Source organism: Exophiala viscosa, assembly GCF_022695815.1.
Source record: "Exophiala viscosa unplaced genomic scaffold EDD37scaffold_11, whole genome shotgun sequence".
Lineage (NCBI taxonomy): Eukaryota > Fungi > Ascomycota > Eurotiomycetes > Chaetothyriales > Herpotrichiellaceae > Exophiala > Exophiala viscosa.
This window is the reverse complement of record NW_026944363.1, coordinates 649,501-674,638: the sequence shown is the minus strand read 5'-3', so window position 1 is coordinate 674,638 and position 25,138 is coordinate 649,501. Positions and strand designations below refer to the sequence as shown.

The 25,138-nt window shown below is 52.5% G+C and overlaps 9 protein-coding genes across 9 annotated transcripts; 5 read left to right on the top strand and 4 right to left on the bottom strand.

Annotated features, from left to right (window-relative positions):
* The first annotated feature begins 194 nt into the window (after window positions 1-194).
* EDD37DRAFT_142069 (uncharacterized protein) lies at window positions 195-2,856 on the top strand. Its single transcript, XM_062809570.1, has 3 exons — window positions 195-597; window positions 648-1,001; window positions 1,051-2,856. Exons 1-3 carry the CDS (start codon window positions 287-289, stop codon window positions 2,522-2,524), a joined length of 2,139 nt encoding a protein of 712 aa, XP_062666904.1. The 5' UTR covers window positions 195-286; the 3' UTR covers window positions 2,525-2,856.
* On the bottom strand, window positions 2,689-4,154 carry EDD37DRAFT_142045 (catechol dioxygenase). The gene is made up of 3 exons (XM_062809569.1): window positions 3,763-4,154; window positions 3,192-3,673; window positions 2,689-3,123 (listed from the first exon to the last, which is right to left on the bottom strand). Exons 1-3 carry the CDS (start codon window positions 3,997-3,999, stop codon window positions 2,853-2,855), a joined length of 990 nt encoding a protein of 329 aa, XP_062666903.1. The 5' UTR covers window positions 4,000-4,154; the 3' UTR covers window positions 2,689-2,852.
* Window positions 4,155-4,773: 619 nt separating this feature from the next.
* EDD37DRAFT_141906 (uncharacterized protein) lies at window positions 4,774-6,953 on the bottom strand. Its single transcript, XM_062809564.1, has 2 exons — window positions 6,169-6,953; window positions 4,774-6,119 (listed from the first exon to the last, which is right to left on the bottom strand). The coding sequence occupies exons 1-2, from the start codon at window positions 6,788-6,790 to the stop codon at window positions 4,861-4,863; spliced, it is 1,881 nt and encodes a 626-aa protein (XP_062666902.1). The 5' UTR covers window positions 6,791-6,953; the 3' UTR covers window positions 4,774-4,860.
* Window positions 6,954-8,022: 1,069 nt separating this feature from the next.
* On the top strand, window positions 8,023-8,920 carry EDD37DRAFT_141930 (uncharacterized protein). Its single transcript, XM_062809566.1, has 3 exons — window positions 8,023-8,346; window positions 8,435-8,506; window positions 8,561-8,920. Exons 1-3 carry the CDS (start codon window positions 8,139-8,141, stop codon window positions 8,689-8,691), a joined length of 411 nt encoding a protein of 136 aa, XP_062666901.1. The 5' UTR covers window positions 8,023-8,138; the 3' UTR covers window positions 8,692-8,920.
* A 9-nt stretch (window positions 8,921-8,929) lies between these two features.
* Window positions 8,930-11,941, bottom strand: EDD37DRAFT_141909 (poly(A)-specific ribonuclease). Its single transcript, XM_062809565.1, has 8 exons — window positions 11,484-11,941; window positions 11,322-11,387; window positions 11,006-11,269; window positions 10,840-10,943; window positions 10,624-10,755; window positions 10,431-10,575; window positions 10,232-10,387; window positions 8,930-10,182 (listed from the first exon to the last, which is right to left on the bottom strand). The coding sequence occupies exons 1-8, from the start codon at window positions 11,554-11,556 to the stop codon at window positions 9,149-9,151; spliced, it is 1,974 nt and encodes a 657-aa protein (XP_062666900.1). The 5' UTR covers window positions 11,557-11,941; the 3' UTR covers window positions 8,930-9,148.
* An 81-nt stretch (window positions 11,942-12,022) lies between these two features.
* EDD37DRAFT_141745 (uncharacterized protein) lies at window positions 12,023-13,967 on the top strand. The gene has a single exon (XM_062809562.1). It carries the CDS (start codon window positions 12,208-12,210, stop codon window positions 13,741-13,743), a length of 1,536 nt encoding a protein of 511 aa, XP_062666899.1. The 5' UTR covers window positions 12,023-12,207; the 3' UTR covers window positions 13,744-13,967.
* A 2,488-nt stretch (window positions 13,968-16,455) lies between these two features.
* EDD37DRAFT_141847 (uncharacterized protein) lies at window positions 16,456-18,688 on the top strand. Its single transcript, XM_062809563.1, has 2 exons — window positions 16,456-18,107; window positions 18,196-18,688. Exons 1-2 carry the CDS (start codon window positions 16,567-16,569, stop codon window positions 18,377-18,379), a joined length of 1,725 nt encoding a protein of 574 aa, XP_062666898.1. The 5' UTR covers window positions 16,456-16,566; the 3' UTR covers window positions 18,380-18,688.
* Window positions 18,689-19,232: 544 nt separating this feature from the next.
* On the top strand, window positions 19,233-22,764 carry EDD37DRAFT_639525 (Sodium/hydrogen exchanger family-domain-containing protein). The gene is made up of 2 exons (XM_062817175.1): window positions 19,233-20,173; window positions 20,222-22,764. Exons 1-2 carry the CDS (start codon window positions 19,598-19,600, stop codon window positions 22,427-22,429), a joined length of 2,784 nt encoding a protein of 927 aa, XP_062666897.1. The 5' UTR covers window positions 19,233-19,597; the 3' UTR covers window positions 22,430-22,764.
* On the bottom strand, window positions 22,680-25,133 carry EDD37DRAFT_639523 (stress-induced-phosphoprotein 1). The gene is made up of 3 exons (XM_062817174.1): window positions 24,705-25,133; window positions 23,110-24,653; window positions 22,680-23,055 (listed from the first exon to the last, which is right to left on the bottom strand). The coding sequence occupies exons 1-3, from the start codon at window positions 24,767-24,769 to the stop codon at window positions 22,907-22,909; spliced, it is 1,758 nt and encodes a 585-aa protein (XP_062666896.1). The 5' UTR covers window positions 24,770-25,133; the 3' UTR covers window positions 22,680-22,906.
* Between the last annotated feature and the right edge of the window lie 5 nt (window positions 25,134-25,138).

Here is a 25,138-nt window from a genome sequence, read left to right as displayed (position 1 = left end):
TATGCTGGTTCGCGCACTTCTTGCCGAGTATTGTGGCGTGTTTGAATTATCACCTGGTCATCTCGTACCATGGGGTGCCCTTGGGGTTGCAATGCGGCTGATTGGGCGCAGGGAAGCCGCAATGCCGGGGTTATCTTAGGGTTTCTGGGTTTCGTGTGACATCTGGGAAAATCAATCAAATCAATTCCCGGGGAGTTTTGCCCCGGCCTCACATAGGGCTTGAGATCTCACCATCTTAGGACCTTCCTTCAAACCTTACCAGTTCACTTTTCAAAATACACGAAAGATGCAACGACCTAGCAGCGGCAGTCCAAGGACTCAAGAGCCAATCGTCAATCCACTGGCGCTGCAACACTCGCAAGATCCGGCTGGCCCATCACCAGCCAATTCTGCCAAATCTACTGCCGAGAAACCCGCCTCTGATAGTACTCCACGACAAATCACGCGCAAGGGCCGAGCTTGCCTAACATGTAGGAAGCTCAAGGTGAAATGTGGCGGCCCAGAGAGCGGCGATGGGTTTGGATGCCAGCGATGTCAAAGACTAGGGCTTGACTGCAAAATGGTCAAGAGGTTGAGAGTGACCATGGAGGATGAAGGGTACGTATCTTTTCGCGAATCCACGAAAGGGCCATCTGATCATGAGATAGACAATCTGATCCTTCCCTGGTGCGGCTGGACCGCTCCGTACGAGCAATCCTTGCAAAGCTCGAAATGCCGTCTCTCGAGACTTTCGGTCCAGGCGGAGAAAACGTCGCCCTCAACACGACCAAGACGACGCGGGAGAATTCACGCGAGACCAGTCCAAATCTAGAATCCAGATCGGCGCAATACGACATTGCCGGTGCGCCGATGGAAGGGCTGTACGAAGCAACGCACCTCAGCGCCTTACGATCTCGCACTGGTGGTCCGCCGACCGAACGACGGCTTCGCAAAAACATTGAGTCCGACCTCATCGCGCAAGGCATAATCTCCATCGAAGAAGCGGAGAGGATGTTGACATTGTATAGCGCTCTCAGTCTGTGTGGTGTCCTTTAGCACTGACCTGTTTAGATTCAAAACCACTCTATCACGATATCTATACAACGCTACTCTCTCCCCCGACCGCACACTGAACAGCATTCGCTCTTCCTCGCCTCTCCTCTTCACATCTATTATGGCCGTGTCATCACTGCATATACCAGGCATGGAGGACATCTACCACAAATGCCACCGGCAGCTCCGCGACCTCATTGCATCAAGTATGTTCGACCGCTCGCACACTCTCGAAGACATCCGTGCCCTGTGTATCGCCGCCTTCTGGCTGCCCGACCTGTCCTGGAAACTCTCAGGCCACTGCGTCCGGATGGCCACCGAACTAAATCTCCACCAAGCCTTCTTCAAAGCGTTCCACTCCCCTACCCCACCCGACGACCGCGAAGCCACTCTCGAGCGTGCCAGGCTGTGGTACCTCCTGTACGTGCTAGACCACCACTTCAGCATCGCGTACGGCCGACCGCCCGTGACCACCGAAATGCAAGCAATCCGCGAAACCGACCTATTCCTCCAGACGAACGAATGCACCATGTCCGACCGGCGCGTGATATCGCAGGTGGCACTGTTCCGCATCCTCAGTCGCGCCTACGATGCCTTCGGCCTCGAAGCAGGCCGCGTGCTAGGCGACGACGACGAGACGCTCATCATCCACGCCCGCTTCCTCGATGATCTGGCTCGATACCGCGAGCATTTTCGCTCGTTACTCCCCCTAGACGAGTATGTGGGCGGGTACTCGGTCATCGGGCTGGATCTGCACTACCACTTCAAAAGCATGCTACTTAACTCGCTTGCCCTGCGTGGCCGGTCAATGACCTCAATAAGCTCGCTGCCACACCGTCTACGGCCCCTGGCATTCCGCGCGATTGAGTCTGCGCACCAGATTCTCGAGATCGTTCTGGGCGAGCCGGACCTGCGTCGCGCCCTGGCCGGAGTCCCGCTGTACTTGCACGCCATGATCGCCTTTGCCGTGGTGTTTCTGATCAAAATGTCCGCGATTTGGGACTTGATCGGCGTCACTGTCGACGCGCACGCCCGCACGAAGCCTCTGGTCGACGGCATCATCGCCGCCATGCGCGAATGTAAAGCCGGCGCCAACCACATCCTTTACAAAATGGCCACCGGGTTTGAAAGGCTGATGGAACGGAATGGCAGGCCCGAGCATCATCAGCAACAACAACAGGACCCTCTTAACGGCCCCCACGCCGGTCTCGCGGCTTTGGCGTCCGTCGCTAACGGACAACACCACAGGTCGTCGACGTCTATGGATTTTGTGTCTGATAATGCTCCGCAACCGCAACAACAGCAACAACAGCATATCAATGGAAATACATTTGATCCTGCGTACGGCATGCCCTCGACGATAGCGACCACTTCGTCAGATTGGCAGCTTGATGACGATATGCTTTGGAGTATGGTCGGCACCGAGTACGACTTGTTAGCCAGTGCGCCGGACACGGATGTGAATTTCTATGCGTTTCACCATGTGACATGAGCAAGAAACTGATGAACTGGATCGTCTCATATGTATCTTAACAGCCATGTTATAATCGCCCCTGCGGTGAAGTTACAGAGTAGATTTCTTGGGAGTCATATATCGCAGCTATAGGTCAGCAGATGTCATGCCAGCTACCATCTCGCTATGTTTAGCGTACCAAGGGACAATTTCAGACCCCATTTCACTGAGCGTTTAGCTCATGATCACTCTGATATGCTTGCCTGTTCTCTCTGCCTCGTCCTCGACCATCTCCTTCCCGGCATGGGCAAAACCCCAGATATACACGATCCCTGCCGTCCTCGGCAGCCCATCTCTGCACAATTCCCTAGTCAACATCCGGCACAGGCAACCCCTCGACGATCTTGACCCTCCGTCCCAATTTCTCCAGCGCTTTTTTCGAGTTCTCGGCCCTCAAATCGAAGCTCGCCTTCTCCGTGACCAGCACAAAATCATACGTCATCAACGCGATGCCCTCATCGACACCGTACTTCTCGGCAGTCTTTTTATCGACCTTGCCCAACTCCACGATAAGCGAGTTCTTGACGCCAAACACGGCGTCCGAATTCTCGTACGGGTCGTTCTTGAGGTATAATGCCCTATCAACCTCCCACGTTAGCAACCTGCTTCTTCCAACCTCAGAAAGGTGTCAAAGGGGGACACTCACGTGATGAGATGATCAAACCCACTCTTCTCAAACATGAAATGCATATGCGCGGGCCTCATAGGATGTCTCCCCAATTTCTTCAACAATTGTCCAACCGGCCCATCATGCGGAATCGGGTACGGTACGGGGACAATAGCCTTGAACCAGAACACACCCTCATCGTCGCTTGTCATCACGCAGCGGCCGTCCGGACCGTCACGATCTGCATGCTGTACATCGTAGTGCCCCGAGCTGTCCGTCTCCCAGATATCAATCTTAACTCCCGAGATAGGTTTACCGTCTACACCTTTCACATTGCACAACACCAAAAGAGGCTCGCCGTTGTCGTCTTTGGACATTAAATCGCCGTTGCTCATGTGTTCGGCCTCGTGCGTGTGGAAGGGGCCCAGGACAGTGCCTTCGGTGCTGTTCGGGGGTTTGGGGTGGTCGATGCTGTCGACGAGCAACGACAGACCGAAGATGTCGGAGAGGAGGATGAATTCCTGACGCCCAACAATCAGCACATGCGTGTATATAGGCTGTCCCACAGGAGCAGACAGCAGACAGCAGACATTCGCAAGCTCATACATACCTGTCTCACATCCGTGCAAATCTGGCCCGTCTTCGTCAAGAACTGAATCCCCGCCATCCATTCTGTCGTGCTTAACCTCGTTTCGCGCGCAAAGTCGTGTAGATGCTCGACTAACCGTTCGAGGATGTACTTCGCACGTGGATCCGGGTTGAGCGAGTTAATCCTGATCACGTTGTCGGTGATGTTGTCGATGGTCAGGTCCGCCAACGCGGGGATCTTGACTTGTGAGGGATCCATCTTGTATATATAACCGTAGAGAAAACTGGCGACAAGAAAATCAAAGAGAAGCACGAGGCGAGTTTCAAGTTCTCCAGATAGGAACAGAAAAGTAAATGTGCAGATGCAGGGCTCTTTAAAGTCCACACTGCCGCAAGTAGTGCCCGTGGGGTCGTTTTAACGAAATATCCGAAGAGAATCAGTGCACACAGAAGGAGTTTTTGAGTATTGATTCTCGTACAAGCTGCTTGGAACAGGTGATCAAAAGGCCAGGCTCGCAGGACAGAGCGGAGTTCGCCTCTATTATCTCCTGATCGTTTGCCATCATACGTCAAGGCAAGGCGAGGCAAAACATACCTAGGCACTCTTGGGGTAGAGACAGCAAATGCAAGATTTGGGGGTCTATCCGAAGCGCGATGAACGGACGACACCATCGGCAATTGCACTCCCCCCCTCCCACCTCCCCACAATATCTGATCGAGGGGCAGACGATGCCCGCCTTGGCCCGCAGCAGCCGCCCAGAGAGAATGTCATGATGACAAACTTGTTCTCTGACATTGGATATCCGAGAAATGGTCATGGAATCTATTCCGCAAGGCTAAGCAATAAACAAAAAAGCACAACTTGCGTGCCATATTGCACCCGAAACTTGTCGCGCATCAGCTACAATGCCAGAATGCTCACACATGGCCAGCCCAAACCCAGTTGAAACCTCACTGCTTTTGACAACGCTTTTGCTGCCGCCAACGCTACATCACTGCTCGACAGCCAAAGTGGTTCTGTCCCGTCTACAATCTCATAAAAGCCCAACTCCATCTATCAGAGAGTCCAAGCACTCGGACCAAACAGCATCGCTCATATGTCCACCTGTGAAGAAAACAGCTATACTCGATGCCCGCTCTGAGAAGCTGATCGATACACCCGTGCCGCAAGCGCTTGCAACCGGTCTCCTTCATAATCTTCATCATCCTTTCCTCTTTCATTGCCACGAAAGAAGCCAGCCTCTCCTGATGACCGTTCTTTTGCAGCCTCTTGTATTTGTTGGACCAAGGGCGGCGGTCGGACATCGAATCGAGCTGACGAATTGATGATTGATGCTGATTCGCTTTTTCTCCTCGGCTCAATCTCATAACCGCTGACGTCTTTCGATGGCGTGTCAGTCAAGTCCCCCGTCAAATCCAGAGATGCTCTCGCAATGCTTGCAGATCTTAACGCTTCGTCCGAAGGTCGATTGACTTCAATAGTTGAGCCTGCAGACATGGGTGGCAGATTTTCCGACGCAGATGTGGCTGTTGCTGTCTCACCATCAGGTGCTGCTACTGGTGCGCTCGCTTGTAGCTCCTCAGCCTTGACTTCTTTCCACGAACACTTTGCATGCTTTTTCGTACAACCCATACAAGCAGTAAGGTTCTTCAAGCAATCCATATGAAGCCGTCGACATCGATCACAAGGGGGCACCACTCGATCTCCTTTCCACATGCTGTCCATTCTTCGAACCATTTCTGTCTTGAAAGGTCCGCCATCATCCCTGTCGAGTGTCGACGGCTTCGAGTGAGGCATGAGTGATGCAGGAGTGTTGGGGATAGCTACCGTGGGCTGATTCTGTTTGCTAGCACTGCCCCCGGACAGTTCAATTGAATCAGCACGAGGCTGCTCTGGCAGAGGTTCATGCATGGCACTGGTTCTGGCCCTGTTCATAGAAGACGTTCGCATGTTGTCTTCAGCCATCGCGGCTTCTCCTTCTCCTGGAGTCAAAAAGTCTTTCATCATCTCGGCTCGCACCGAGGGAGAAGCGTCTTTGATGGACTTGCCATTGATGATGGTGACGTTAGACGAACTGTAGCGCTCCTCTAGCTGATTGCGTAAGGCTTCACCTGGTATTGACGCCCGCGTCGTATGCTCCCTCCCGGCAGAGTGCCTAAGATTGACGGCCGTGAAGCCCACAGGAGGAGACTGGGACGCTTCTATACTACTCACAGGTTGCGCATTTGTGACTCCATTGGTATCGACCAGCGACATGGGAGATCCGTCCGATCTGATGGTATTCCTCCTCAAAGCTTCCGCCTGCTGCTCACGTCTACTCAAGATGGCAGTGCGTCGATTCTTCATCTTATGAATGAGCTGCCGAGCCCGACCAGAAACTGGTGGAAATTAGTATAGGAGGCCACTTGAGACGGACGATCAACATACCTTGATCTGCAAGCTGGATGACCTGCCCGAGATTACGGTCCAGCAGATCCATGACTCCCAATTCCTTCTCTTCATCCTCTAGTATTGGTTGTGGAGGTATGAGCTTCTGAGGCATCCCACTGGCGATGAGGACGTAGTCTTCCTCCGAGATCTCCACCCGACACTGTTTCGTGTAGAACTGACAGACTCTTATGCCATTGCGCATTCTTTCCAAGTTGAACTGTTTTGGATTGTTCTGGGCGAACTCCACCACGTCCAACCAGGTTATGCCGGGCTCTCTACCATTGGACTTGAGCACTTTCGGAGGTCCTTCGAACAGTCGTTCAAACCGCTTGAGCAGTATGGGGCCCAAGGGACAAGCTCCCAAGTTTCCAGCCATACTCTCATGGCGCTGTATGACCCCGTCATATTCATTGAGCAGGCGTGCTATCTCTGGCAACTTCTCGTTGACAGTGACCAGGGGAATAGTTTCGTTGTTCTGTCGAGCAAGGTAATTGATCTGCAGATGGTTGGTTGCAGTTTTAGGTACTTTGGCTGCGGGAAGGAGAGGGTTGTCGGTAGGTGACCGAGGTCGCTTGAGGGAGGAAGATTGCTCGGGGGTCATCGCGGCAGGGAGGTCCATGCTGCCGACATGGAAGTGGTCTGGGTATGAGATGCCCGAGGCGCTGTGCTGCCCTCGGGCTCTGGTACTTGCTTAGGTAAGATACTGAAATGTCTTCGGAACAGCTAGCGGAGAAGACGTGGAGGAGGGGTGTTGCTGGTTTCAGCTTCGTATAGCTGCACCCTCGACGGGTAGAGCTATTGCGAAGCTGCAGCGCCGTTAGCGCACGCAGGTGTGAAGGCGTGCTCAGGTAAGGCAAGGAAGGTCGTGGAGGAAGTGGAGGGGGAGGTCAGTAGCTGCTGTGGACCTCGAAGTGAGGTTGTGCGGATGAGCAGTGGGATGGCGGAATGACAAAGCCGAGAATGAGCAACGACGAAGGAGAGGAGGCAGTAACGGTGATCACAATAGGCGGAAGAAGGAACGTTGAAGCAACACAGAAAGGGCAGAAGACTCAAGAAACGAAGCAAAGGGCGGACAAGAAGTTGCGGACCAGGCTGTTGAGGTTTCAAGGTGCGGCAGTCTTCGACCGAGTTGACAGCATTTGGGCGTGGCAGTTTCGGTGTAGCTAAGCTTGCGTGAATGGCCTAGACGGAGCGCAATCGTAGGGCGGTGCGGGGCTAAACTGTTAGGCTTGGGAAGAGGGCGGTCGTAGGCTGTAGGCAACTTGGCTAAGGGAGGACTTAGCCCTGCACGTCCGAGGCCCGGACCCGGAATGGTCAAACGACACTGGAGGAAGGGCGCAAGACGCGGGACGAGCAGGAAAAGGTCGGCTGTTTCGATCGACCGATGATTAGAACAACCCCGAAGTGAGACTGCATTGTTTTCTTCCCGTCAGACATATCATGCGCCATGCTGGAGAGAACCTCGAATCATCAGGCATGCCGTCCATGCGCGGGTGTAATGCATTGGCAAAGGTGCTTTCATCAAGGCTTCACCCATCACACCTGCCTGTGCATGTATCGAGAGAAAAGCAAAGTGAAGGAAGTGATGAATGAAGAGGGTGGAGATGGAGGGCGCCGCTCCGCCCAATGATCTGCCCACGAACGGCGGAAAGTCATTTGGAGTTCAGTCACCCTCAACCTCCCATCCGTGGACTTGATTCGCGCTCTCTTCTGCCTGTTTGGCAGTTTCAACATCCCTAGCCCCTCCCACACAAAAACGTTTCTCTAGCGGCATCACACAAACGACATAGTCTTTCTACGGAAGACTGGAGTCTGACTGGTCCGATCTTCTGCCACCAACTTCTGTGATCCATCCCATCCAATTCTTCGGGACACTTTCCCAATTTGAAGTAAAGCCTCGTCTCATCATAGAGGCTGAATCTTGACAGTACAAACTTACTTCAGCCCGGGAATCCGATCAACAAGATATGTCCGAGAGAGGTCACTTTCGCGGCGGCGACAGACGAGGAGGCGGCGGTGGCGGAGGTCGTGGCGGTAGGGGCGGAGGCAGAGGAGGCGGCGCTGCATCAAATCAAGCCAATCAATCACACGAAAAACCGAAGAAAGAGAATATCCTCGACCTCGCAAAATATGTCAACAAGCAAGTCAATGTGAAGTTCAACGGCGGCAGAGAAGGTATGTTTTGAGCTCCGTCTCCATGTCTCGTGTGCATTTTTGCCAGTCTGGCATAGTCGCGACGACAAGGCTGACTTCCGGAAAACAGTCATTGGGACCCTGAAAGGCTACGACGGACTCATGAACCTGGTCTTAGATGATGTGAAGGAAACTATGAGAGGTAAGAACCCAAGCCTAGATCTCCGCAGAGTGTTCGTCTAATACTCCGTCCCAGACGATGAAGGCAACGAGACCACCAGATCGTTGGGCTTGATTGTGGCCAGAGGCACTTTGCTGGTTCTCATTTCACCACTTGATGGGAGTGAAGAAATCGAAAATCCCTTCCAGCAGCCTGCAGAAGAGTGAGACCAATGAGCACGGCTCATTCGCCACTGCCCGACCACGAAGACATGACAGCAGCTGAATACCGATTCCAAAGCCGGTACGCTTTGGCGGACATGCAGTGCAGACCTCGTCACCACGGCTCTTCACGCAGCTCACCTAGTATGTGATATTGTTGCCAGAAGCACTGTAGCAGAACCTCAGATATATGGTACCGGATGACATGGAGGCACTGGCAAAAGGGATTGTAGTTTTATTCTCCCGTCTTCTGCTCTCTATATTCAACCCATCTAGATGCTAGCCTCCTTCCAGAGACGAGAAAGCATTTTGCTACACTCCAAAGGTGGTGGCACAAATCCACAGATCACTCACCTTTCAAATCTCCGTCCGGTCTTTCAGCTTTTGCACTCGGTCTGACTGTTTGAACTCCAGCTGGCCCTGCCGCACCCGTATAACCTGCATTTCATGGTTTGCAAGCATTTCAACGCAAAGGTGCACTCCTTTTCATCAGGTCCTGGAATGCAGATTCGATCCCTTTCTTCAACTCTCTGTAGGTCACCACGAAACAACTTTGCTCATCTCGACTGATCAACGTAACTCGTTCCTCAGTGCCAGCATCCAATTTGTTCAAGCAGGTCAGAACATGCCCAAGGTCTACGACAGGGCGATTTTGTGCGTCGACATGGTGGAATACATAGTCCCGGAAGAGTTTTAGGAAATATCGTTCCCCATTTTCTGACCAGGCTCTGTCATGTTCGAACTCGGGCCTTTCGTTGATGAAGTTCAACTTGGCCATTAGACGTACCAGCCGCGCGTTCTCAACTTCCCGGCTCAACTCCGAGTATAATGCATCATCAGTGTGGAGCGAAGCGCTAAAGGCTGTCACCATTTGGTTGGAGATCAATTGCAGGAACTGGTCGATCGTCTTTTCGTTGTCATGCATTGATGAGTATAGCCAAACAACGGCAGTCTGCAATTCTGGTTTGTAAAATCGTTTGAACAGATCCATGCTGCGAGCGAAATTGGCCCCCGCATCAGCAGTTCCAGACCCCAGGGAAAGGATGACTAGTGCAAAATTGACGAGGTCCTGCCTTTGTAGCTGCGGAAGAGGTACAACGTTGCTGTCGAACTGAACGACATCGATGATCCCGCAGCCATTTAGTCGAATCCGATTCTTGCCTGTCACAAGAATCTTGCTCGGGTCCAGCAATCGAGCAGCCAGACCACTGCTATGTATCGCCTTTATGGCCGAAGCGATCTGTACCACATAGCTCCAGAGGACCGGCTCGAGAACTTGGTCTTTGGTGCCACGCCCGGGACGCGCCCAGGTCGGTCCTATATGATGATGCTCCAGTAGAGTCTTTGACAGAGGATGGTAATCTGTAGCGAAGAAGAGAGAGCTGTCGCCGAAGGCGCGATTCGTGAAGACATCCACAACGCGGACAACATTCGGACTGACCACATTCTTCCACGCCTGTCCAGACCGAATGGCAAGCTCATTCGTTAGCCGAAAACCTGTAGTGGGTTAACTCAGTCAGAAGTTCAACTACCAAAATGCCCTTACCCTCGATTCTTCTCAGGGCAAAGAAGTGTCCATTCGCGCTCGACTGAGCTTTATAGACCCACGAATGATAGCCTCCAAAAATAGTAGAACTTTTGTGATTGGTATCTAGTGGCACCAACGAGTGATAATTTTCGATGTGGCTCGGCAGTTGTGAGTCTGCACAATGTTAGATGGGCCTTAATATGTTCCGGTAACATACTGGGCAGGGTCTGCAGAGTCGCCGCAGACTTCTTTTGTATTTCTTCGCGAAGATCGTTGGGGATGAAAAGGTCATGCACGGTGCGCTGATATGGAGCCAGGTTGGTGCTGAAGGGCCCGATTGGTGCATATTGATGATATTGCACCTTGAGCTGTCAGAAGTGTACACTCTTGCAAAGTATGATTCTACTAACCGGCTGTTGAAAACCAGTCCCACCCTGGAAAAAGGCTGCACCATTCATGCTATGATCGAGATAGGGGTTGGTGGTGTGATTTGCTTGGAAAGGTTCGAACGTATGCGCAACCGGGATCTCGTTTTCGTTTGTCTACGGTTGTTAGTATCAGCCAGCACTGGTATTAGGAGGCTTTCTGCTTGGGTGTCGATCGCCAGAGCAAAGACTCGTACTCACCATCTGGGGTTCTTGAGCCTGTCGCGGTACAAACTCTTGCACGTCTGCCACCGCCCAATCTGGAGTCCTGGCATCTTGACGAAGTGGTGTGGCATTGGATGATCCTATCATGAGTGGTAAGCCACCTATTTGTGCATCCATCGTGTCCTCCTTGGCACCATCTTACTCGAAATGATTGCTTTTGGCAGGAACGGGGCAGCACTTGCTGCCTTAGGAGAAATGCCTGCCGTCTTTTTGACAGTCGCATTGGCCCCGTTCGGAGACAGGAAGGTGGGAGTGAAGCTGGGAGATTCCACATTGAAGGCCTTCCTTAACTGACTGAGCTTGGGGTTAGCGAATTGTTTCGGTAGGTTGAGGCTTGGGTCGGTAGACCTATCGCTATATGCGCCATCGGAGGCTGGCTTTTCCATGGTATGACTGAAAGCACAGCCTGCTGCAAGTCAGCCGGTACACTGGCTCAAAGACACGTCGGTTTCAGCTACCTTTGTCTTCATAGCGGCATTTCCCGTAGATTGTAACATTGCGACAAAGCGTATCTTTGGCATTTTCTACCACGAATTACGTATCAGCATATGGGTATCATTGAGCGACAGGACAAGGTCCGTCAGTTCGACGTCGAGTCTCGAATGGTTTTGAGAACATACCTCGACCTTTGAGTCGAGGGGACAAAGCAGTCTGCTTTGCGTCTTCGACATTGTTCTTGAGAGCTGCAGCCATGATCACTGGGGAGTCCTGCGCATGGTATCCGGCTCCATTTGTTCCAGAGAGAGACCTTCGCTCAGAGGTTCTTTTCAACGCATCTTATGAGTTGCTCGACTTGCGGGACTAGAAGGTGGCAGAAACGACGTAGTCTTTATATGTGATCATATGGTATGGAGCGAGAGAATGCACATCGCGGTTGAGGATATCCAAAATAAGAGTACAAGAGAAGAATATGGCAGGATCGCCAGCAGCTCGACCTTCCACTGAGATTGAGGTCTCTCCACTGCGAAATTGTAGGAATAGCTGAGATCGAGTCTAAGATGCGGCGCAGTTGGCGGTAGTAGTGGTGGTGATACTCGTAAGTACCTACACACGAGACCGGCGGGGGATGGAACGGACCCAAAGCGGGAGGGCGCAGTCTGATTATTGAACCACTAAAAGCTCCCGTCAAGGGTTTCCGCGTGTCGCGTCCGATCTTCCGCTCAAACTGACGTCGATCTGTCGTTGGACCTGGCTGCACATTCGAGATACTTATTCTGCCAGGTACTGTTGTTTCTGAGTCCTCTAGACCACCTCTCAACCTCAACACCCTGCGCGACATCAGAATGCTACAACGATAACACCAATCCTTCTCCTCAGGTTCATAGGCTCGAGCCTCACTCCAAAATGTCCACTCCAGATATCTCGCAATTGAACTCCTCGCAGCAGGAGGCTCTTCAGACCTACACATCTGTAACAGACCAGGATCCGATAGCCGCCATCTCTCTACTGCAAAGATGCGAGTGGAACGTCCAAATCGCAATTGCACGGTTTTTTGATGGCGAGCCTGCCACAGACCCGATCGCAGAAGCCCGTTCTGCTCTACCTGCGGCTTCCAGTAGGCAGACTACAAACCTGCAATATGAATCGTTGCTTGCCTCGACTCGACCTCCTGCTGCTCGTCAGAACCCGGAAGATGTCGTCGCACGAGTTGACACGAGTCCCACGACCGAAACTCAATACCGCCCTTCCCTCCTGTTCTCGCTCCTTTTCACCCCTATCAACATCATGTACCGAGTGTTCAGCACCGTATTCTCTCCGTTGGGATTTCTTGTTCCCACCTTCATCTCACGACTTCTTCACCGTCTAGTATATCAGCCGTCACGACCTGTAAGACGAGCGTTACCGCCGGCAGAGAATGCAAGGAGGTTCATACGGGAGTTCAGTGAAGAGTATGGGGAAAGCACACTACCCTTCGCAGAGTCAGGATTCAATTTAGCCCTTGATAACGCAAAACAAGAGCTCAAGTTCCTGCTCGTTGTTCTGCTGTCACCGAGTCATGACGAAAATCAGACCTGGGTTCAAGAGACTCTGCTTTCTAACCAACTAAAGTCCTTTTGTGATTCCCACAAACACGAGTTGATTCTTTGGGGAGGCAACGTCCGCGACTCTGAAGCATACCAGGTTTCTACTAGTCTGCAGTGTACCAAATTTCCGTTTGCGGCACTAATATGCCAGACTAGTGAATCTGGAAGTTCAGCCATGACCGTGATCATGCGTGCAGCCGGACCAGTGACCGGATCGGAACTCGTTGCAAAGCTTGGGACTGCGATGACTGCACACCAAGCGCAACTTGGGTCTGCGCGAGCGCAGAGGGCTGAGCAACAAGCGTCTCGCAGTTTGCGGCAGGAGCAAGACTCTGCGTACGAGCGCTCTCTGGCTCAAGACAGAGAAAGGGCCCGTCAAAGACGAGAGGAAGAGGAGGCAGCTGCCCGAGCGGAAAGAGAGGCTCAAGAATTGGCGCGAGCTCTAGAAGAGAGGAAAAACAAGACGGCGCAATGGAAGCAGTGGCGTGCGCAGTCGCTACCACTTGAACCTGGAAGCGAAGTCAGGGATGCGATCAGAGTCAGTATCCGTATGCCCTCCGGAGAGAGAGTCATCCGCAGGTTTCGTGCAGAGGCTGATCTAGAGGAACTCTATGCGTTGGTCGAATGCTACGAGCTTATCAAATCGACAGAAGGCTTAGGGACGGCTGGGCAAGAAGTGCAGGAGCCGACGAACTACGAACATGAGTTTGGGTTCCGGCTTGTGTCGCCCATGCCGAGGACGGTATTTGATCTGGAAAAGGGGGGCTCGATAGGCGAACGCATAGGAAGGGGAACAAACCTCATTGTCGAGCCCGTTGCTGAGGACGGCGAAGAGTCCGGTGGAGAACAAGAATAAGCGTTCCGGATCGTTCAAATGAGTTCTCACCTTGATGCACACTTTAGGCTGTTAACCTTCATCAGCACATATGAGCCGCGCATGTTGGAGCACATGTTGTCACGACTTACTCCGTACAGTCCGGGGTAAATATCGTGGGCGCCTCTCCAAACTAGGAATCGCGCTTGAAGACCCAGGGAACCCGGTCGCAAGTTCGATGTGCCACAGTTCCAGGGTTAAGCGAGATAGAAGGAATTGAAATGCATGCTTGCGGGGACATTGGGAGCTCCCATATCGAGCACGAAGCCTATCCATTGCGTCAGTATTCTCTTCACCTCCAGCTTGACATAAAGCAGATCAACATATATTGTTCATCGAGATCTCAAGGAACATCAGGCCACTGCTGCGTCGTAAGACGTATGTTCTGGGAGATGCTACGCGAGCATAAGGGCTAGGACGATAGGCAACATGTTCAAGAAACCATCTCCGGATTCACGGCACATAGGGTATGATGATGTCCAATTGTTAAGCTCTCGGTTGTTGGACACCCCACCATGTCTTTGGAAAAGGGGCACTGTGCATGCCGAGCAGATAGGGCTTGCGAATTGCCGGAGAGGGATCCGCCTGGTAACTCGTAGGAAAAAGCTCTCGCTGGATAGCAGCTTATCTTTGAACGCCGTCCCAGTGAGGACAGCATGGCTTCATGCGAACCTGCGAGCATTCAAGCTCGGTCCTTTTCGTGAGGGAGACATAAGATTATACCCAATGGATCTGACAGCAGTATGAAGGGAGAACGAGCTCGGTTTCCAGTACGAAGAGGGCCCATGATGAGGAAAGTGTGGAGAATCCCAATCTTGGTGGTCGGATACATCTGTGACGCTGGTAGTCTCGTATCGTACTCCGTGTGCCTGACAAAGTCAATCCGCTTCGACATGCTAGAACTTGGAAGGTCCTTCTTCTTGAGGCTTCCCAGAGATCCTGTGAGTGGTACCGGTGGTGGAGCATGATTCGGCTATCTTACGTGCAGATATGCAGCCAAAAGGATGAGAGCTCAAACCTTCTGACCTGCCTTTGTGTCGCCCAGCCATGACAAATGAGTTGGGCCTTTGATACACCAAACAGTCCGAGAGAATCAAGTCTTCTCTATGGCAGCATCGTGCTCTCAGCTGGATGTCAGGCACCATACACATGACCAGCATGGAATGTGCCTAGTTACGGCATGGAACTGATGATTATACGGGTGATATTTCCATGTTCTTTTGGACTGGAAAGTGGTCAGCCAGCATGCATGCCGATAGCCCTGAGATCGGCCAGGACCGCCCCCCACAACGTGGAAATTAGAGACGAAGCCACAGACGGGAAGAGGATGGAAAAGTGCGTAGCGATGAGACGAGGAACAAGGCCTTCAAATGGTTAGAGCGACAAGCGGGAGGTGGAGGATGTCTCTGCTTTAGCCCTGAATGTTGCTGGCTTGAAGGCCTAAAGATACGGAAGACTGTACGAAGAGCAGGCCACCAAGCACATCATCCAGGCACCGGTGTCAAAAGGAGGAGCCGTGCCTGGCAATCAGTAGTCCCTAATGCACGCTGATGAATGATGAACGAACGATACCTCGGAACCTGAACTCCACCATCGACCTAAAGGCCTAAGAATTCTTGACTGCGGCGTAACTGCATTTCCCTGCAACTCGTGTGCCAATTAACGATCTTTGTAACGACATCTCATCCCACCTTGAGGCCGCTGGAGAGCCGCCTTTTTCTCGTAAAACACACCTCCACCATGTCGTGGGCATCCGCTCAACAAGTGTCAGTTCGTTGCTCTATCGAAAACCCAAGATTACTCGTTGAACCCAACCTTACCTGCCTGCCTGGTCCTGGTCCCCGAGTCCCATGTCAGAAACTCAGGCTACCCATGCGACCACTTAACTTTTTCCTGTTCTTTCCACTTCATCCCGCAACCTTCGGCCTGGCCAATCATGGTGTCGACGGCCGGTGCCTGAGAATCGACTGCACATGTATCGAGGGGCTTCAGAAATAGATGTCAATGAGGCATAAGTTACCACCTTTCGTTTCTCGTCCTTCACTATTGCTGGGCGGACAGTTTGACAGGTTGTTTTCGGATGCTGGCATTCCACATTCAGAGAACGGACCTCGCTCATGCCAACCCAAACGAGCGACGACAATCGCTGCCTCCATCCTGCCAATCAATGAACTTCTGCTGAAGCATTGAGCTGAACCGAGTTCAACCTTATTCCCTGCCCTGTGTCTTCTGGGAACACGGAAGACCTGGTAGGAGCGGTGCACTTGTGCATCTGGATGCTGTCACTTTCATAGTGGGACAGATTGAGTGGACCCTGGTCGAACAGTCAGTAAAGATCCCCAGACCCAAAAATTTGTCTGTTGCTATGTCTACCCGGTGAGCTATGCTAATAATTCTGTCCAGGAACCGTCAAGGCGGATCAAGCGTTGTATAGTCGTACCGTGCCGATCGAGGGACGACGAAGAAACGAATCTCTTTCCCATCTCACCCAGCATCGAACCCTTCCAAACCTCGTTGGTCATCAAGGCGAGAACAACATCCAAGAGCAGGGGTAACAAGAGTCGAAAGACTGTAGTGGGCATATCTCGGTCTATCACGACGATACAAGGTCTTTGAAGCAATACAGCCAGAGTCAAGCAGCATTCCCATGCATCGACTGGCTGCCATCCAACATACCGACCTACGGTCTCGAGGGTCACCTCCGTGATCCAGACCGTACGACTTTACTTGCAGACTTGTCCTGCCGCTGTTGTCTATTCCAAGATAGACTAGGTCACTGTTGTCTTACAGCATCCAGACAAACCGATGATGTCTTCAAACCAGAGGCCCATTATGGGGCCACCAGAAACACCGAGCAGATTTCTGCAACAATCACCGAGTCTCTTCCCGAGTCTGCAACTCTCGCCGGATATGTACGCACACCAGTTCTCTGGACCAGCCACAGCGTCGATATATCCAAACCAAAGGTTATTCTGGGACCCTTCAAATATCAGCTTCGATGATTCGTCCTTGCCCCAACAATATCAAGACCCTTTTCAGTTCAGTCCAGCTGCTCTAAGTAGCTCATTCGCCTCTTCTACCACGGTGGTCCCAAGCTTCCCTCCTCAGCAGCCCTTTCCGGTACCGGAAGAGCAGCCCTACGATCTGCCAATGCTACAACGTTCGCCGCATTACTCCCATTTTCAGGGACCCGCCTTTCCAGCACCTTTTCAAACCTCCCCACGAGTACCACCACCTCAAGTGGAGAACCCAAGTATGTTTCTGAGCTCGCCAGCCCGCAGATTCGGTGCTGCCGACCAGATGTCCAACCGATTCTTGCAGAACCCCGTCCCTGATAGACCAGCATATGCACATCAGATCGAGGAATCTCGACGCGAACAAGAAAAGAAACGGGCTCGCAGGAGTGATGTGAAACAGCCGTCAATCACGAGGTCAGTGATGGAAGCCTTGAAAAGGCCGGTGTCACCTATCAAAAAGGAGAGCAGGCCGGGCTTGAAGAGAAGTTCTACACACACAGGGGTGAGAAGTGACAGGACACTCACACTTCAGACGTCTAACATGGTCATGGGACGAAACTCGCCTGTGCTGCAGGAGGGGAGCTGGCAACATCGACCGGGCCGTTCGTCTCCTTTGAAACAGGTCGCCGACCCTATATCTCGTACCCTTACTAGTAGTCGAAATGGGACGCGTGGATCAGTCTCGCTGGCAATCGACGAGAACGGCGTGGCCAAGATGATCGTCTCTGGAGACTCCCAGGAGATGGACGTCGACGCATTATCTGGAGGTGAGCCTGATTCTTTCGACGATACCGATTTCCAAATGCTTCACAGTCAGGCGAACTCCTTTGCCTTCTCTGATAGTGGGGACATCTCACGACCAGACTATGGGCAGATCGACAGACCTTATGGTCATTCAAAGACGAGCTCATATTCTACCATGGTGTCTGACTCGGCAAATCAGTCATCGTGGCATAGCTCCGCCTCGAATACTAGAAGCTCTGACGGACATCAAAGTCGACGAAAGCGGCCATTGGGCACCGGTGTCGAGATGGACATTCTGATGGAGGACAAGCCGAGTGGAAATGCGCAGCATGCATTGCGAGCAATCATCCAGGACCGCTCGCGGTCCACCTCGGCACAAGGATATCATTCTGTTCAGCCACTACTGCATTCCTCGCCTCCATTACAACAGACACAATATGCCATGTACAACGCTTCACCCACCACGATAACCGATCCCGACTTAGCCACTCCGAGCACTGACAGGGAAAGTGTCGCCAGCAATATGAGCACGCGATGTGTTTGCAACTCTTCTATGCTGGATGGGTCGGTGCCAATGGTTCAATGGTGAGTCCGTTCGGCTTTGGTGCCTCATGACATCCCATTCCCCAAACTTTTCATCTGTCACAACGGCTCCTAACATGTCTTCGTGCAGTGATTCATGCTCAAAATGGTCACATACTTCTTGCGTTGGTATCGACGGCCGACGCATTCCGCAAGTGTATATGTGTGTCTATTGTGTACAAACTCCCTACCGGCAGGGCCATGCCTCCCTCCGACCCTCAGCATTTCCCTCGACAGCAAGTCCTTTAGCACACAAATCAAAAAGGAACCGCTGAACACTACCACCGGCTACAAACCTGTTGCCTCCCCCTGTACCATTTCTCTTTGTCAGATCAATTTTGAGCGAGATGATTGTATTCGGTCTTTTGCGTTTCTACGACCTGGTTGGTGAGACCTGTTGATGGAAGCAAAGTATGTGGACGATCACACCAAGCAACAGGCGGCCGGGCGCGGACTATTGTACTACCTAATGCTATTATATATATATATACTCACGCCTCACGCCTGTGCTGTCTCATCTAGACAATCGTGGAGCACATCGGCGTTAGCTACCATCGCCCAGCATGGGATCCGAGCTTGAATTATATACTCTCACCGATCCCGTGGTTCATTGATACAAATAGCCAAAAGTCGCTCTTGCAAGATTAGTGCAGAAGCAGACAGTCTCTAGCGGTAATGGACGGGTCAGGTCTAACACAGTACTTCGAGGGCATCTGGCTGTCGAGAAGACATGCATGAAGATAGATGCAGGCACTATGCGGCAAAGGATGCAAGTTACCTCCTCCTCCTTGGAGCTTTGATTGATCCGAGAAATCTCGAGGGAGCTTCCCTGTTATTTGTGAGCTTCACACATGCGGACAGCATTTATTGAGCACTGTGCCCCCAGGAAAACTTTATCTATGGAGCACTGCTGACGTGCTCCCCATACCCACCCTAGGCCATCCCTGGCTGACTTTCAGGGGTCTGGAGTTTGGACTCCAGAGCCCAGACCCAAGACTTCTGGGCGTCCGGTCTTTATTGGATTGGTGAGAGGTGCTCATGGGCTGACGAGTGGAACAGGAAATGATCCTCAGGGAACAGGAATTCCATGTGAAAACAGTTGCCGGAACATTCCTCAACCTACCTCTTTCTCGGTCGACCCAATCACCCAGCCCAGCTTGCCATGCAGGAAACTTCTCGCATGACAGCTCCTACGTTGAGGGTTGATCCATGACCTTCTGCATCTGATGTCGACACTGCATGGAAGCTCACCGACGTATCTAGGCCAGGATAGTTGCTCAACCGTGCCTCGTTCTATTGGGCCATGCCTCCACCGAAACACACAGCCAACATCATCTGAGACTTTCCGAGCACAAGCCATCTGACCGCAGCGTACCATCTATATCTTGCTCATGACTAACTCTCAGTTATAACATCTATCTCGACTCATCTTCTTCTCTACACTTGTATCGAGCATTGCAGCACACTCCGCCGTCTCCGGACTACCGTCCATTATGGCGACCGCTACAGTGACTGATTTTACGAAGACGGTCACCGTCACAGCCGCGACGAGTTCTGCTACGGTCAGGGCATCACCCCAAGGAGGTATCTTCGACCATGTCGACCCAACTGTCTACGATCCCAAGAATCCCATAATTCTGTTCGTAATCCAGGCCGCGATAGTCATCGTCTTCACCCGTATCATCCACATACCGCTGGCGAAACTCCGCCAACCCCGAGTCATTGCGGAAGTCATCACTGGGATCATATTGGGACCTTCTATCATGGGCAGAATCCCACACTTTACAGAACACATCTTTCCTAGCGCGTCAATGCCCGCGTTCGCCTTGGCAGCGAATCTCGGACTGGTTCTGTTCTTGTTTCTTGTCGGGCTTGAGGTCGATTTGCGCTTTCTGGTGAGCAATTGGCGCATTGCACTAAGTGTCGGAGCCGCCGGGATGGCTATACCTTTTGGTCTCGGTTGCGGCATTGCGTATGGCCTATATCACCAGTTTCGGGATGATTCTGGGCTAGCCCCAATCAGCTTTGGTGTCTATATGCTCTTTATAGGCGTGGCCATGGCAATTACAGTGAGTCTATGATCGAGTATTTGTACTTGTCTATTCTGATGTCGCTAGGCCTTCCCGGTCTTGTGCCGTATCTTGACCACATTGAAACTGCTCGGCACTCCAGTCGGCGTTATTGTGCTCTCTGCAGGTGTCGCGAACGATGTTGTAGGCTGGATACTGCTGGCTCTTTGCGTCGCCCTTGTCAACTCTGGAGCAGGCCTGACGGCTCTGTGGATCTTGTTGGTTGCCATCGGGTACAGCCTGTTCCTCGTCTACGTCGTCAGGCCTTCCTTCATCTACATGCTCAGGAGGACTGGAAGTCTTTCCAACGGGCCGACGCAGACTGTCGTTGCCGTTACTGTCTTGATGGTCCTGGCTTCTGGCTTCTTCACTGGTGTCATCGGCATTCATCCCATCTTCGGTAGTTTCATGGTCGGATTGATCATGCCGCATGAGGGAGGATTTGCGGTCAAACTCACTGAAAAACTCGAAGATCTGGTCAGCGTCCTTTTCCTGCCTTTGTATTTTGCACTCTCCGGATTAAGCACCAATCTTGGCCTTCTCGACAACGGGATCACATGGGGCTACGTGGTGGGAGTCTGCGTGATTGCGTTTGTTGGCAAGATCGCGGGTGGCACAATTGCTTCGCGCCTGAACGGACTCGTCTGGCGTGAATCCTTCACTATTGGCTGTCTCATGTCGTGCAAAGGCCTGGTCGAGCTGATTGTGCTGAACATTGGTCTGCAAGCCAAGATCCTCAGCCAACGGACGTTCACCATCTTCGTCGTTATGGCCCTGATTACTACTTTCGCCACGACACCGCTGACCACCTGGCTTTACCCGCCATGGTACCAGCGCAAATTAGAGCTTTGGAAGCAAGGCAAAATTGACTGGGACGGCAATCCGCTACAACACGGTGATGACACCAACGAGTACAGTGAGGCGGACGTTCTACGCAAGACCGACGTCGCTAAGCGGATACTGGTGTACCTTCGGCTCGATGGCCTGCCCAGTCTTTTCACGATGGTGTCTATGTTCTCACAGAAGCACGATGAAGGTGCTCCCACCGCTGTTGGTAATGACCAGGATGTCATGAAGAACACGGAAGCCATGGCCTCGGTTACCACGCTCCGTCGACCGTTACAAATTCACGGACTGCGCCTCATGGAACTCACAGAGCGAGCGTCCAGCGTGATGCGCGTTTCTGAAATCGAAGAATTCGCCGGCCGTGATCCCATCATCAAGGCATTCGGGACATTTGGTCAATCCCGCGCCCTGGCGGTTGCGGGCCAGATCGCCGTTGTGCCTGAACAGTCGTTCTCTGCAACACTTTTGTCTCGCGCCCGCGACTTGAGATCCGACCTCGTGCTGGTGCCGTGGTCCGAGACGGGAACAATGTCCGAGTATCCGAGCATATTCGACACAAAGCCTGGAGATCCGCTGGCCAACCGTGCTTTCGCTGGATTGGCCGGCGAAATCCTCGAAAAGGCATGGGAGACTTGTCATGTAGGCATAGTCCTTGACAAGACGGTTCTTTGCACACCCGATGCTTCGAATATGGACTCGCTGGCCCAGGATTATGGCGGCCGTCAACTGCTCAGCCGCACGGTCACTCGGGTCAGCGTGGTCGATCAAGCTCAAGTCCAGTCGACAGTGCACTTTAAACTGGCGGACAGCGAGCGGTACAGGCTGCTTGTGCTGTATCAGGGGAGCCAGGACGACTTGTTCACCGTGCGGTTCGGCCTGCAACTCGCCAAGAACGAATTGATCGATCTGACAATTTTCAGTCATGTGCACGGCGGCGCAAGCGATGACGAGATTGATGTGATCAAAGGATCCGGAGATCGTACACGCCCAGCGGCAAAGGCGCGTGTCGAGCACGAGTTCGATGTTCTCCGGGCGTCTGTGCCCACGGCACTGGCTGACAGAGTGACGTTCGCTGATCTCGACGCTGGGGCCTCTGGCGTTGATGCTGTGGCTGAGGCTGTCGCCGAACCTAGTGCCGCTGAAACATTTGTGATTGTGGGTAGAAGTATGGCGCATTGGCAGTCGAGTATGGGCACGGGTGCGAGCTCGACTTCGAGTTCCAGGGACGCTCTGGGACCCATAGCCACGCGGCTGGTCAAGACAATTCGCGAGAAGTCGCTCAGTGCCGGATTGTTGGTCATGCAGGCCCGCAGGGATGACGAGGGAGCTTCAGCGGCGGCAGCGACGGTTGTAGGCGGCAATGGGATGCAGACGCTTATGAAGAAAGTGAGTACGATTAGCGAAGGATAGTGTTATCTGCCCGCGCTGCTACGACTTGCTATGAATGGAACGATATGGGTAACTGAGGTAGATGGATTCTGGGCAGGGGATATATGGTTACAGTATCATCAGTACGGAACCACAGCTCTAGAAAATTGTGCGGCGTTTTGGAACCTTTATCGGGTTCCTCAACGGGAGTCAAGGAATGTGGAAAAAGGACATGTACGACGCGGAGGACAAGCTCCTGGATTACGACTCTAGTAGAGGTAGAACAGGTAGATGGACAATCAAAACATATTCTGGCATTCGTCAAGTATTACTTTTCTCGGGATTCTGCACTTCGGAAGAAGAAAACACTTCTGGCGGTCCCGCTAAATGCTGTCAAAGTCGATATCAAAGAAGACTCCATTTGAAGAAATGATTCGACCTGTGCTTCGTGAATCGTCTTTCCTTAGACAGGGTCAAACCGGCACGGGTGGCAGCAGCATCAGATTGCGGTATTACCATCTACCGTCCCATGCGGATGACACCGGCAGCCATCAATTTCTGAATCTTGGCTTTGATACCCGGGTTCCTCATGTGTTCGTTCAACGCGGCCGGGTCGCCCTTGGCCTGTTGCAGAATAGATTGCATGATAGGGTCGGTGAGGATTTCCACTAGAAAGACTAGTTAGTATGTATCCGCGAATGCTGTGTTTGAGTCGGACTTACTGATCTGGGGATCACGCTGGATTCTCGCACTCGTTTCTTCCTCTGTCTCACCTGCACGGGAGGAATACATTGCTTCCATGGCCTTTTGCTGCTGTCCCTCGATCTCGCGTAGGTTCTTGCCCCCTTCGTCGTGCTCCATGGCTTCTTGACACACGTCGAGACACTTGTTGTATTCTTTCATGCCGAACAGTGCCTGAGCTTTGCGGAGGTACGCCTTGATGAATTTGGGGTCCCGTTTCAGGGCTTCGTCACAGTCTTGGATCGCGGTCGGGAAGGCCAAAAGTTTGATCAATGCCGCAGCACGGTTGCTGTAGCCTCGTGGGTCATCCGGGGCACGCTTGTTCAATTCTGTGTATGCTTCGACAGCACCGGGCCAGTCTGCGTTCTTGAACTTCTCGGCACCAAGTTGGCGGGCTTCTTCGGCCTTTTCAGGGTCGAGGTAAGCGTTCTTTTCGGCTATGATCTGCGCCTTCTCGGCTGCTTTGAACTTGGCGAGGACGTCGGGCGTACGGTGCTCGGTCAGTGACTTCTGGTAATTTTCAATGGCCTTGGGCAGGTCACCCAACTTTTCGTAGGCTGAGCCGATACGGCCAAAGGCTTTGGCGATGATCTTGAAGTCCGCAAGGATTTCACGGCCTTCTTGAATGGCTTTCTCGCATGCCTCTATGCAGGCTTGATAGTCGCCCTTTTCGTAGTTCGCGGCACCAAGGTTGGTGAGGTAGGTAATGTCTTTGTGTAGGTCCCATGCCTTGCTGTAGTGCTCGATCGCTGCGTCGAAGTTGCGCTTCTTGTAGCTCTCAGTTCCGAGCTTCTTCTCGTTCTCGGCCTCCTCTTTCGCCTTCTTCGCAGCAATGGCATCTTCGTCCTCGGCTTCCTGTTCAGGTTCGGGTTCTGGCTCAGGCTCCTTCTTGTACGAAGGTGGGTTTGATTGGGGACGGGCATCTGGCATTGAGACGTCTTCTTCTGCTTCCGTGGGTTTGTCTCCTCCAGACGGTCCACCCTCCGGTGGCATGCCCATCTGCATGTCCACACCGAGCAAGACACCCATGACCTGTAAGAATCTAGGATCACCGAGCGCCTGGCCCATATCATTTGGATTTTTGGCTAATTGTTGCAGCTTGGACATGAACTGGGGGTCGGCGAGGTAACCTGCGGTCTTGGGATTGTTGGCGAGCTTCTGGATCAATTGAGGATCGTTGAACATGTTTCCAAGACCACCCATGCCGGCATCGGCGCCATCGGCACGGGCTTCAGCCTCAATAGCTCTGTCGACGGCTTCGAGGCCTGATTTCGCTTGGGCATTCGAGGGGTCCAGCTTCAATGCTTCATCAAAAGCGTCTTTTGCACCAAGAAGGTCGCCTAGACCATGCTGAGCAGCACCTTTACGCCCCCAGCCCTTTGCCCAGTCGGGCTTGATTTCGGTAGTCTTTTCTGCATCTTCAAGGGCATGTTCATAGTCTCTGAGGGAAGCATATGCGCCGGAGCGATTGGAGTAGAGGACGTGGTTTGTGGGATCTAGTTCGATTGCTTGGGAGAATTTTTCGCTGTAGTATTATGTCAGTACATGAGAGACTGCTGCAGAAAAGGACACCTACGCTGCAAGTTTGAAATCTTTGGCAGCGAAAGCCTTGTTTCCCTCCGCCTTGAGGGCGTCCGCCATACTGGAGTCTTAGTGAACGGAGGTTATGTTCGAGCAGGAAGAGATAGAAGAAATGAAACCACTGAGGGCAAGGGTGACAAAAATATTAGGACAGAAGAGCACTGTGGAATCAATTTGAAGCTTGCTGGGTTATACTCGTACAGACAGGAGTGAGGGTGTGTAGAACGTATCTATGTTGTATGTAGGTAACTTATGCATGATCAGGCTGGCGTGACGCTGCGGGCAGCAAATGCTAGAAAATTCGGCGGACCCACCACCAAAGCGGCTAGTAGGTTGGGGTAAAGTTCCTTAAGAAGCACCCTTAGCTAATCACTATGGCTGCAGTCGAGATACCAATTGAAAGGTGACTTCTGTGATGCGAGCCACCGT

Excerpts from the sequence above, each read along its gene's own strand:
- EDD37DRAFT_142069 (XM_062809570.1), top strand. The coding sequence starts at position 287 with ATGCAACGACCTAGCAGCGGCAGTCCAAGGACTCAAGAGCCAATCGTC. Across the intron at positions 598-647 it reads GTGACCATGGAGGATGAAGG|ACAATCTGATCCTTCCCTGG; the intron begins GTACGTATCTTT and ends ATCATGAGATAG. Across the intron at positions 1,002-1,050 it reads GCGGAGAGGATGTTGACATT|ATTCAAAACCACTCTATCAC; the intron begins GTATAGCGCTCT and ends TGACCTGTTTAG.
- EDD37DRAFT_142045 (XM_062809569.1), bottom strand. The coding sequence starts at position 3,999 with ATGGATCCCTCACAAGTCAAGATCCCCGCGTTGGCGGACCTGACCATC. Across the intron at positions 3,674-3,762 it reads TTTGCACGGATGTGAGACAG|GAATTCATCCTCCTCTCCGA; the intron begins GTATGTATGAGC and ends GTTGGGCGTCAG. Across the intron at positions 3,124-3,191 it reads GGGTTTGATCATCTCATCAC|GGCATTATACCTCAAGAACG; the intron begins GTGAGTGTCCCC and ends GGAGGTTGATAG.
- EDD37DRAFT_141906 (XM_062809564.1), bottom strand. The coding sequence starts at position 6,790 with ATGGACCTCCCTGCCGCGATGACCCCCGAGCAATCTTCCTCCCTCAAG. Across the intron at positions 6,120-6,168 it reads CATCCAGCTTGCAGATCAAG|TTTCTGGTCGGGCTCGGCAG; the intron begins GTATGTTGATCG and ends AATTTCCACCAG.
- EDD37DRAFT_141930 (XM_062809566.1), top strand. The coding sequence starts at position 8,139 with ATGTCCGAGAGAGGTCACTTTCGCGGCGGCGACAGACGAGGAGGCGGC. Across the intron at positions 8,347-8,434 it reads GTTCAACGGCGGCAGAGAAG|TCATTGGGACCCTGAAAGGC; the intron begins GTATGTTTTGAG and ends TCCGGAAAACAG. Across the intron at positions 8,507-8,560 it reads TGTGAAGGAAACTATGAGAG|ACGATGAAGGCAACGAGACC; the intron begins GTAAGAACCCAA and ends ACTCCGTCCCAG.
- EDD37DRAFT_141909 (XM_062809565.1), bottom strand. The coding sequence starts at position 11,556 with ATGGCTGCAGCTCTCAAGAACAATGTCGAAGACGCAAAGCAGACTGCT. Across the intron at positions 10,756-10,839 it reads AGGCTCAAGAACCCCAGATG|ACAAACGAAAACGAGATCCC; the intron begins GTGAGTACGAGT and ends TAACAACCGTAG. Across the intron at positions 10,388-10,430 it reads GACTCTGCAGACCCTGCCCA|ACTCACAACTGCCGAGCCAC; the intron begins GTATGTTACCGG and ends AACATTGTGCAG.
- EDD37DRAFT_141745 (XM_062809562.1), top strand. The coding sequence starts at position 12,208 with ATGTCCACTCCAGATATCTCGCAATTGAACTCCTCGCAGCAGGAGGCT.
- EDD37DRAFT_141847 (XM_062809563.1), top strand. The coding sequence starts at position 16,567 with ATGATGTCTTCAAACCAGAGGCCCATTATGGGGCCACCAGAAACACCG. Across the intron at positions 18,108-18,195 it reads TCGGTGCCAATGGTTCAATG|TGATTCATGCTCAAAATGGT; the intron begins GTGAGTCCGTTC and ends GTCTTCGTGCAG.
- EDD37DRAFT_639525 (XM_062817175.1), top strand. The coding sequence starts at position 19,598 with ATGGCGACCGCTACAGTGACTGATTTTACGAAGACGGTCACCGTCACA. Across the intron at positions 20,174-20,221 it reads GCGTGGCCATGGCAATTACA|GCCTTCCCGGTCTTGTGCCG; the intron begins GTGAGTCTATGA and ends TGATGTCGCTAG.
- EDD37DRAFT_639523 (XM_062817174.1), bottom strand. The coding sequence starts at position 24,769 with ATGGCGGACGCCCTCAAGGCGGAGGGAAACAAGGCTTTCGCTGCCAAA. Across the intron at positions 24,654-24,704 it reads AAAGATTTCAAACTTGCAGC|CGAAAAATTCTCCCAAGCAA; the intron begins GTAGGTGTCCTT and ends ATAATACTACAG. Across the intron at positions 23,056-23,109 it reads CCAGCGTGATCCCCAGATCA|TGGAAATCCTCACCGACCCT; the intron begins GTAAGTCCGACT and ends TAGTCTTTCTAG.